Source organism: Lutzomyia longipalpis, chromosome 2, assembly GCF_024334085.1.
Source record: "Lutzomyia longipalpis isolate SR_M1_2022 chromosome 2, ASM2433408v1".
NCBI classification, from domain to species: domain Eukaryota; kingdom Metazoa; phylum Arthropoda; class Insecta; order Diptera; family Psychodidae; genus Lutzomyia; species Lutzomyia longipalpis.
The window spans coordinates 15,144,415-15,155,467 of record NC_074708.1 but is presented as its reverse complement, the minus strand read 5'-3'; the positions used below and the strand labels follow the sequence as shown (position 1 = coordinate 15,155,467).

General features: G+C 38.2%; 2 protein-coding genes across 4 annotated transcripts in view; one reads left to right on the top strand and one right to left on the bottom strand.

Moving 5' to 3' along the window:
- The window catches only part of LOC129790865 (UNC93-like protein), a 1,060,245-nt gene that overhangs the window by 770,153 nt on the left and 279,039 nt on the right, over positions 1-11,053 (bottom strand). The window lies entirely within an intron of this gene.
- Positions 595-10,813, top strand: LOC129790821 (coronin-7). 2 transcript variants are annotated; one of them, XM_055828578.1, is made up of 8 exons: positions 595-844; positions 2,648-2,817; positions 2,894-3,229; positions 5,157-5,863; positions 6,241-6,729; positions 6,956-7,196; positions 7,306-8,853; positions 9,835-10,813. In XM_055828578.1, the coding sequence occupies exons 2-8, from the start codon at positions 2,658-2,660 to the stop codon at positions 10,062-10,064; spliced, it is 3,711 nt and encodes a 1,236-aa protein (XP_055684553.1). In that variant the 5' UTR covers positions 595-844; positions 2,648-2,657; the 3' UTR covers positions 10,065-10,813. The 2 variants fall into 2 exon arrangements, with proteins under 2 accessions (XP_055684553.1, XP_055684554.1); XM_055828579.1 differs by lacking the exon at positions 6,241-6,729.

The following is an 11,053-nucleotide window of genomic DNA, read 5'->3' as shown; positions in this document are numbered from 1 at the left end:
ACTATGATGTCACAATTGTGATTTTCCTCTTTTTCAAGACATGAATCAAAGAGGAGTTTTCTTGCATTTTTTAACAAAAAAATCATAGATTTTCTTTTTTATTTAACAAATAAAATAGAATGTAATTTTTCCTTTTGAATACGTCGTCAATCTTTTGCAAGATGGCTTTTGCTATTAACCTTCTAAGTTTTTTCCGACATCGTTCTTTCGGTAAGAGACGACTACCGATTTTCTGAAATTAGCCAGATAGAAGTTTAAGCTGTTATATCTCCTCGAGTCTTTCTTAATTAAAATTTTGATTGTTCAATAAATAAACCCAAACATTCATAATTCTAAAGCTCCTGAAGGGTCCTTACGTTCCGGAACAACCGGAGAGCCCCTTCACAGCTTATAGAGACCCTTCCGGTTCCCTATATAATGAAAAAAGACATGATGTGTTACTCAGACTACCTAGAAAAAACCCGACACCCCAGTGAATAACTATTTTTCTACACCATCTTTCGTCCATTTTTCTACACGTAATAAAATAATCCCTACTACCATGCCGGCAATGAAACCCATCGCTCAATCATGAAACATGACCACGCACACTACGGGCAGATATCTCACGCACACCAAGGTAGGGCCTCCGGCGTAAAGTTTCCTCGCAATTTTTCTTCCAGAATTGCGTAAAAAACGCACGCGAAAGTGCAAAAGTAGCGGAAAAATACGACGGAGTGCATAGTGAGTGCCATTGAGTTGGTGGTTTCCGGTAGATGCGGAGATTTCCTGTGAATATTCACTTTTTTGTGCGGCAATCCTCGGCGGCGACATCAAACAAAACATCCTCCAGGCTTGCGCAAAGGTAAATGAAGCAGCGAATGAAAAAAAAAACTCCAACCAAAAGAAGCCTTCCGGGTCGCTGTGGAAAAGTACCGGGTGCAATGGGGGCCCTCCCATGGAGTCCGGATGATGTTTTTGGGAGGGAAAATGGGCGCGAAGGCGTAATTTTTACAGTTGGCGCCTCTTTTGATAAAGAAGCTAATAATAAGGGATGATTTTTGTGGGGTATTTTCTTTGGGGATGTTGAGCGCTTGAAGTCCTTTCGCAAATTCAATTTCCGGAAACGCCCTTTGTGTCCACTTCCGTCGTAGGCGGCTTCCGTGGCGGTGGAAGAGACCGTGAAATTACTTAAAAATCGTGTGAATCATCTGACAAGGAAAAGGGCTGCTCATTGCGCGAATAAGTGGCCAATTTTGTGCATTTTTGACTAAACAACAATTTAGTCAGAAGCAACAGTATAATTATCGTTAAGATAAATTATAATTGCTCGTGGAGTGTGGGGCAAAGTGGCGCAAGCATGATAATGAATAAATTAAACATATTTTTGGTAGAGTTTACTCATTTCTTTTGCGATAATAAGCAAAATAAAGGGAATTTGCATGAAAAACTCTCAAGTTTTGTATATTTTTTTTGAGTTTGAGTCTAATTTTTGGATATTATGTATTTTCAAAGAGAATTATGAATATTTTATTCTTATTTTGTTAATATTCCACAGTCTGATTAACAATATTTGTATAAAAATATATTCTGATATGTAAAATACTGTAATTAAATAAAATCACGTAATTAAACATTTATTACCTAAAAACATAATTTATTTGAAATTAAAAATTTTACGAAGTAAAAAAAACGTTATTTAATTTAAGTAGTTTATTTTCTTATTGGATTTTATGTGGGAGAAGTGCTAGACATCTTAAATCGTCCAGCGGTACCCAAAGTGTTAACCTCTTAACCTTTCTGGGTTAAAAACCAAAGCTTAACCCAAATATTGGGTCAAATTCAACGACCAAGAAAAACTTGAAATTCGCTTGAAATCTTGAAATTTCAGTACAAAATTCAAAGATTTCAAGGGTTACTTGGTCGCTGAATTAGGCCCATTTTCAGGAATATTTTGATTGTTTTATTTATTTTTAAAGTTAATTCTCAATCAAAGATTCTAAAATTACAAACAAGAAGTCAGAGAATTCGAAAACCCGTTCGTTTTTATGAAAATTAAGAACTTTTTATGCTATTTTATGAACTAAAACTTAACAAAGAAAATTTTCCGAATGTGGGCAAATCATGACTAAATGAGTTATTGGAAAAGATTATGATTAGGAAGTGAGTCAAGCAGATTTGATCTTTTTTTTGATTCAACAGTTGTTTAAATAACATTGATCGAATACAAAAGGGTTTCTAATCTACTTACTTCAGCTAAATTGGCTGAAAATATTTCATTCTTCTACTGTAAATAAAACCCCGAAAGGATTAAAGTCTTATCTACTAAACAATAATTTAGATAAGATGTTAGAAAAAAAAATAGCAAGTCAACAAAAAAGCAACGATTTAAATCTCTTTAAAGTCTTCATGAGTAATTTGGAGAATTATGTTGTTTAAATTCTTTTTGTAAAAAATAAATTTACTGCAAAATCGTTTAAACCTCTTAGCTTCCTTTCTTCTACTTTTTTACCCACTTTGAGTGCCTCTTTTCATGGACTATTGTTCCGTGAGAGATCTCTCAATGAAGGAATTATGAGAATTATGCCAGGCGATGCTCTTTTGTGTACCTGAAGTGTTGGATAAGAGGCCCCTTTCATTCTCGAGTGTATTTATTGATTTTTTCCAGTTGGTAAACAATGGCGTGGCGTTTCAAGGCATCCAAGTACAAGAATGCCGCCCCAATTGTCCCCAAACCCGAAGCCACCATCCGGGATATTATTGTTGGCTCCTACCAGAACTATGGCAGCAACATTGCCGCCTCGGCTGCTTTTATGGCCTTCAATTGGGAGCACACAGGTATAGAAGAAAAATTCCCAGCAATTTTCCAAAAGGAAATCACAAAATATATATTTAAAAAAAAACAATCCTTTAGGTACGAGCCTAGCAGTGTTGCCCATTGATGATTGCGGTAGGAAAAGCAAGACAATGCCACTGCTGCACGCGCACTCGGACACGGTGACGGATCTCGAATTTTCACCATTTCACGATGGTATCCTGGCCACAGGATCGCAAGATTGTCTCGTGAAGATTTGGCACATTCCCCCGAAAGGACTCACGACATCCATTACCAATCCCGAATGCACCTTCTCGCACAAACAGCGACGAATTGAGCGTGTTGGCTTCCATCCAACGGCTGATTGTCTCTTGCATTCAACCTCAGCGGGAACCATTAATCTCTGGGACATCACGGTCCAGGAAGAGGCTTTCTGTAAGTCTCACAATTTATTATATTTTTAATTTTTCTTGTTCTTCAATTATTTTGGAACTAACGTTGAAAGATTGGTTGTATTAAAATTTTCAATGAGTTTGAAATCGATTTCAAAGAAAGAAAATTTCTTAACTTCCGTTTTCTTCTAATTCCTTCTTCTAAGGTCCTTATTCTTTTGAACATTTACAAAGCCTTTAAGGGTCCAAAAAAAATAAGGAAAACAAGACTAAACGATAGATTATTTTAAACTTAGGAAATAAAAAAAATAAAAACGCATAACTGCAATCAACATAAACTTGAAGGACTCAGAGTCAGTTCTTATGTAACACCTATTTACTTAAAAAAAAAAACTTTTAGCTGTAGGCAGCATTATTGAATAAACAGCTTAAACGATTTTCAAATATAAGCTGTCTTTGAAAAGCTCTCGCTAAGCTTTACAACATACTAGAATTTTAAACTAACCTACAGGGAAAATAGTTGATATTGAGCCTTATTCAGCGACAAAAAACTTCTTGAAATTCGCTTGAAATCTTGAAATTTCAGTACAAAATTCAAAGATTTCAAAGTTTTTTTTTGGTTGCTGAATTAGGCCCATTATATCAAAATGGCGGATGGATGCCATTTTGAATTCTAAAACGTCTAAAAACTATTTAAATAATGAAATCTTACATTAAAATATCTTTAAAAACATTAAATCTGAAGTCTTTTTTCGAACTTCAAAGCAATTTTTGGGTCAACGGAGGGCTGACCGAATCAATCTTTCAATCACTATTTTTAGGGTTATCCGAAACATGCTTGCATAAAGTTTAAGTCCGATCTGAAGATTTTGGATTTTTTCGATGATTATAATACCCAATGTGCCACGTATGCGGTCTACCTAATACTTTATTAATTTAATTAAAAAAAGAAGAAAGTTAAATGGTTTTAGCTTTTACCAATTGTTAGCCCCGTTGACCCATTCATTTCTATGTTTCTATTTAGTTTAAAAATAATCCAGATGAATAGAAATTTAATGGAAGTCCATCAGAGGCTCCATAACATATTTTCATAACTAAAGAGCTGTTTACAGAAGTGTTTTGAAGTTTAATTGAAAATACTTTGGAGTATGTTGAAGGTATTTATTTTTTGAATCACTTGTTGTTCTCTCCACTTCTTGAAAAATTACCTTGTTGAACATTTTCCATCGTGAAAAATACCTCCAATTCTTCCCATCGATGCAAAAATGCAGCATCTCCACCATTCATCATCGCATCGCGCTTCACAAGTGAGGAAGCCCCTTAAATACTAAATTTCCAACAAATTATTTCTTATGTAATCTCGTTGGGAATTTCTTCAACATATTTATTACTTTATTTCAAACACGATGAGCTTGAATGCTTGCAAGAAGCATAATTCTCTTGCTCAGGCAAGACTTTAAGTGCTTTTAATAGGATTAAAATTTATTCCGGCGCACAAGGCTCGTGCAATTTCCTACTATAGGAGAATTTTGTTCAATGATTCGTATCAATTGGGCGCAAAATCGAGTTGTTGCACTTGATTATTCTTTATTGCGGCTGAATGTGCGGGAGATTGAAAGAAGAGGCAGTGATAAGGCACAATACGAAGGAAGTTCATTTGGCGGTTTTTTATCGACTCTTATGCGGATATTTCGCATGACGCTGTGAAATTTCTCAGTATTTTTTTTCTTTTTTTTTAATCCCATGCAGAGAGATCTGTCATTATTTTCATAAAGCTGGTATTTCACAAATTATATGCTTCAAGAAATTTTTTTTGGGAATTTTTTATGTCGCATTCAGTTTGCATAATTCTGTAATAATCCACATTTTTATGGGAAATTTTCTTACACAAAAAAACATTCTTTTAAACTATTTAAGTTGAATGGCATAGGGATGAAGTATAGATAGTAATTAGAAAATTATTTCATTAGCCAACAATGAGCACCCCGAAGTGATCCAATCAGTGAGTTGGAAGAAAGACGGTACAACCCTCGCAACAACGTGCAAAGATAAAATGATTCGCATTGTTGACCCTCGGGCCAACAATCCCATCACAATGGCTGCTGACAGTCATCAGAGCATCAAGGATTCACGAGTTGTATGGCTTGGGGAGCAAAATCGCATCCTTACAACAGGATTCGATGCTCAACGCCTCCGCCAAGTCATAATTCGGGACGTGAGAAATTTCTCATGCCCAGAAAAGACTCTGGAGTTGGACTGTTCAACGGGAATCTTGATGCCGCTCTTTGATTCAGACACAAACATGCTCTTCTTGGCTGGCAAAGGAGACTCTACGATCTCATACCTGGAAGTTACGGAGAAGGAGCCGCACCTAATTGAGGGACTCAGGCACACGGGAGAACAAACAAAGGGAGCATGTTTAGTGCCTAAAAGAGCACTGAGAGTGATGGAGGGTGAAGTTAATAGGATTCTTCAGCTCACCTCCAACTCTGTCATTCCTATCATGTATCAGGTGCCAAGGAAGACCTACCGGGACTTCCATAGCGATCTATATCCCGATACCTGTGGCTTTAAGACGGATCTAAGTGCAGCGCAGTGGCTTAAGGGAACCAATATGCCTGTACCCAAGATGAGCCTAGATCCAGCTAAGAGGGAACTAGGAGTTCAACCAATCGTGGTAAGTTGGTTTTCTTTTGTACCTATGAAACTTTTAATGACTGTCCATTAAACGATAAAGCTGTAGTTCAGCTAACTATTCCAATTTAGTCCTATAGCAGCTTCCTTGACACCTGTTAGGAGATTGACGTTAACAAGAAATTCCTTTCCAATTATTTTTAAAAACAAAATTCTTGTACAAGTTATAACAATTTCTGAAAAAAATATGGCCTATTTTATATCTGTTAGGCCTGTTAGGAGATCGACGTTAACAAAACCGTCCTGTTCTTTACACCTTATTTATCAGTTTTAAATCAATTTAAATCAGAAGTAACTTCTTTAAAAGTCATATCTCGCATTTTTGCGTTCGTTTGGGACTTTAAAACAAACAAATTATAGGTCCATCGGGGAAATCTGATGGAAATGATTGAGAATGTAAGCAACAAGACTCGATGTGCAGCAACAGAAGAACCAAAGAAACTCAAGGAAACCCCCATGATAAAGACTGCGTACATTCCGATTAAGGATAAAATTAAGCACATGGAGGAATACAATAAGACCCCCATTGCAGCTGAAAAATGCGACTCTGGGGAACTTAAGAATGATGAGAATGGGAAAGAACCAGAGCCGGATATTGTTGTGGATCTCAAAAAATGCACCGAATCCAATGGTGAAGCGGAACACAGCGATGATGATCACGTTGATAGAGTTACAGAGATTTCTAGGCAGGCCATCATTCCACCGACTCCACTTCCACGAACTTCCCGCACAAATTCAGTCAGCGATTACTCGTCTGAGGATTCCAGCAGCGGAGGATCCGCCAGTTGTCCACCGCGACCGAGTCCAAGACCTAGGATTACCGCTGTAACCGTTGGAGGAGGATACAAGGTGTGGCGTTGTGTGGAGTGTTTTGATTTCGTTTCTCTTTTCATTTCTTTGACCTATCCCTCACTTTTCCACGTTGGTTTCACAATTTGTTTCTTTTTTTGGTTTTCGCACCAGGCACATTTGTTTTTTTTTTTTTTTTTTGGTTTTTATGTATTTTCTTAAATGTTTAATTCTGTGATATCTGGAGCAAGCTTGGAATGATTTGTCAAAACTACTCTCTTTGTAGCCTCGTCTTGGACCGAAGCCCTTTGTTGGTTGTACATCATCGCAGGAATTCTCATTTGATAAGGTCTTCTCGGTTCCACAAGTTCCTGGAACAGAGCAACCGTCTGCAAATGGACCGAATGCTGATCACGAGAAGACTGATCAAGAGAAGGTAGATCAGGAGAAGACAGTTGAGGAGCAGGACTCTCCAGCATCTAACACAGATCAAGAGAAGATGGATGATAACTCAGATGAGAAGACAGGTTGGTCCTGTTAAAAATTTGAATTCTTAAAAATCCGATCACATAGTTTTCCTTCACTACTAGAAGACTACTTTCGGGTCTTTTGTTAACAAAAATTCTTGCCTTTCAGATGCATCTCCTGAATTGGAGAGTACAGAGTGTGATCCACCTGTAGAAGCTTCTGAAGTTGATATTCCCGAAGCAAAGGAACCTGAAGTCCCTGAGATTAGAGGATCAGAAGCTAAAAAGTCTGAAGAATCTGAAGAAGACCGTTCCGAAGGAGCAACATCAATTGCAGAACGGCGTAAATTGTACGAACATCGCTCTCTTAGTATTCAGGATGAGAAGGCTGCCTCACCGACTCCTCTTCGTCGTCGTAATTCCCTGAAGCAGTGGAATGGAAAGGAGGATGATCATCAACAGACAACTGCTGTAGATGTGGACAGCGCGTCAAATGCAAAGACAGGAAAAAGAACTTCAACTGTCTTTGGACGTGTTTCAAAGTATCGGCATTTGAAGGGAACTCCTGGCCATAAATCGACCAGCATTGAGAATGTCAGGAATATATCCAGACAGCTGCCTGGAGAGTGCGATGGATTCCATGGGAATGCTCAGCGTATTGCAGTCCCGCTGGCGGGAGCAGGTGGAAAGATTGCCATCTACGAACTTAGCAAGTGTGGACGTCTACCAGATGGTGTGATCCCTTCGCTGGTTAATGGGGCAAATATAATGGACTTCCAGTGGGATCCTTTCAATTCCAGACGCCTGGCTGTGGCATGCGATGATGGGATTGTACGGCTGTGGATTGTTCCAGTTGATGGGCTTACAGAACCCATCAATACACCCCAATCTGAGCTAGTGGCGCACTCTGACAAAATCTACTTCATCAAATTTCATCCCTGTGCCAGTGATGTTTTCCTCACAGCCAGCTACGACATGACGGTGAAGCTGTGGGATCTTAGCGAGATGAAGGAGTGTATTGTGCTTCAGGGGCATACAGATCAGATCTTCAGCTTCGCATGGAGCCCCTGTGGTGTCTTTGGGGCAACTGTGTGTCGCGATGGTCGGCTCAGGGTGTACAATCCACGAAAATCCCCAGAACCCATTGCTGAAGGTCCTGGTCCGGTGGGAACGCGTGGAGCACGTGTCGTGTGGGCTCTCGATGGGGAATTTATCGTTGTGACGGGCTTCGATAAAGTCTCCGAGCGTCAGATCTCAATCTACCAGAAGGATAATCTGGGTGTGCCATTGAATACAATTGGAATTGATGTGTCTCCCGCAATTCTCGTGCCCTTCTACGATGAGGACAGTTCAACGCTCTTTGTTACGGGCAAGGGGGATTCGACGGTGTTTGGATTTGAGATCACCGACGAGGCACCCCATATCTGCCCACTGTCGCACCATCGTAGCGGCTCTGTGCATCAGGGATTGAGCTTCCTGTCGAAGGATCAGTGCAATGTGGCCATTGTGGAGTTTGCCAAGGCACTCAGGCTCACCAATAACACTGTCGAATGGCTCAGCTTCACTGTTCCGCGCATTAAGAGTGAGCTCTTCCAGGATGATCTGTTTCCGCCAACACGGGTCACATGGGCTCCCAGCTTGTGTGCCAAGGAGTGGTTCAGTGGGAAGGACAAAGCCCCAGCAAGGATCAGTCTTCAGCCAGAAGGGATGGCATGTTGTGAGTATCCTCAACAGTTGAAGCCTTAAGAATTAGCTGTGTTTCTTTTAGACACAGGTTTTGCGTACCGAGCAAAATCGAAAGTCGTCAGATCGGGCTTAAACTTGGGATGAGCACGAATTGGGGTCCCCACATTCCAAAAAACGTATGCGCTAAAAAGAAAACATAACTTTAAATTGCAAGAGAACGATAATAGAGACTTGCGGTAAACGGAAAAGTTTAAATACCCCCGTCCGCCATTTTAAATAACCCCCAAATTTTGTTTTCGCTATATCTCAACCCTTATTATAGCTAAAAATCTGAAATTTTGATATGTTGTAGGGGTCATCAAGATATTTCCAACGATACATCATTTTCGAAAATTGGTCAAGCGGTTTAGTCAATATGGCCGCCACAATTTTTATTGAAAATCGACCATAACTCGAAAACGACTTAACCGATTTTGATCAACTCGGGCTCAAATGAAAGGTCTCAACAAACCCTACAACTCCTTAGAACATTCAAAGTTTCAAAAGAGACCGCTAGGGGGCCAAAAATCAAAAACAAAATTTTCGATGAGTTTTCGATGAATATCTCGAAATCGCCATTATCGATTTGCTTCAAAGTTTAATATATTAAAGCCTACTATAACATCTATTTATAAAAAAATGTCGCCATTTTGAAAATACTGAGTACCAACTTTGACATGTCATATCTCGGGTTCTGCAAGTCCGATTTTGATCAACTCAAGCGCAAATGAAAGATTTCGTGAAACCCTACAAATGTTTAAAACATTTCAACTTGGAGAAATGACCACAAGAGGCGCTAAAATCAAAAACAAAGTTTTCGAAAATTTCGAACTAATTAATTTCGAAATTAATTTGCATTCTAGTTTGCTCTAACAAAATTGGTACACTGAAAGAAACACAGCTTTCGTAAGCTTGGTCAGCTTATCAGTACCTTTTCTTCTTTACTGAAACATTACATGATTTTTCTTCGTAGTGTCTTCAAGTAAACTCCCAACTGGGAAGCCTGGAAAGGACGCCAATCCAGCACCATCAGATGCAATTCCTCCACCCCATCCGGGTGCAAGCATGATGTTCCGCAGCGATGTGACAAAGCAACGTGAGAAGGACATTCAGAAAAGTTTGAGCGCCAGGATGGAGCCAAATCTATCGAAGATTGAATACGACACGGAGAATGGGGTTGACGAAGATGAGTGGGAGGGTTGAATTGCTTCAACTACCCTCTCTCAGATTTTAGCCATTTTTCCGCAATTTCTATACACCGCATTTTATCGCGATTTGGAGGACATATCGAGTAATTTGTAGCCAATTTCTACGCAACAAATTTATACTCATAAATATTCCAAGTTTAGTACGTAAATAATGGGCTGACAAAGTATCTCTATTCCATTTTATTAAAACAAAAAAGTCCCTTCTCCAAATGACATTTTTTTCGCTTAAAAAAATTGTGTGTTGTGATATTTTTAATTTTTTTTTTTATTTAAGACCGTCGTAGTATTTGATTTATTTTACACAGAAGGTGAAGACAAATCCAAACTAGTCGGTTCTAATTAATCTTCCATTTTATTGACAAGAAAAAATGAATTCTTCTGAAAAAAAAACCTCTTAAAACTATTGCTCCCTATTTACTCGCTGTAGAACAATTTTTGATAAGAAAATGTAATATTAACAAGAAAAAAACAATATGGAGTTCAAGGAAAAATTATATATAAAATATTTGTGTAAGCTAGCGACATTTTTCGGATAAAACTTTTATACAATTTATATAAACATTTATAATGACAAAAAAAGTATTTGAAAACCATTTTATACAATGCTGAGAATTTTTCATAAGAAAAAATATTCAAAATGACGGAATTGTAGCAAAAATAATCACATTAATCGAATGCAGAGGCATTAATCGCAATTTATAAAACATTTTTATGGAAATAAAAGTGATGTGCATGCTCATAAAAGTCGTTTTTATTTGTTTTCATTTAAAAAATTAATTTTTATTGTTTTTTAATTAAAGTTTAATTACAGTATGACCTCGCAGTAGCACGTCTTGCAATTTTCAGTTTCAGTTTTGGGATTTTTTTCGCGATTTTGAAAGACAAATTGAACTATTTTTCCTCTTCCGGATCATCCAAAACACCTTCTGACCGGTTAAGTTAACTTGTATAGTTATTCTAGTACATCTTTGAGGTTGTGCCACC

Bases quoted from the DNA above. Each gene is read 5' to 3' on its own strand.
- LOC129790821 (XM_055828578.1), top strand. From the start codon at position 2,658: ATGGCGTGGCGTTTCAAGGCATCCAAGTACAAGAATGCCGCCCCAATT. The intron at 6,730-6,955 runs GTGTGGCGTTGT...CTCTCTTTGTAG, and splicing joins CCGTTGGAGGAGGATACAAG to CCTCGTCTTGGACCGAAGCC. The intron at 7,197-7,305 runs GTTGGTCCTGTT...CTTGCCTTTCAG, and splicing joins TAACTCAGATGAGAAGACAG to ATGCATCTCCTGAATTGGAG.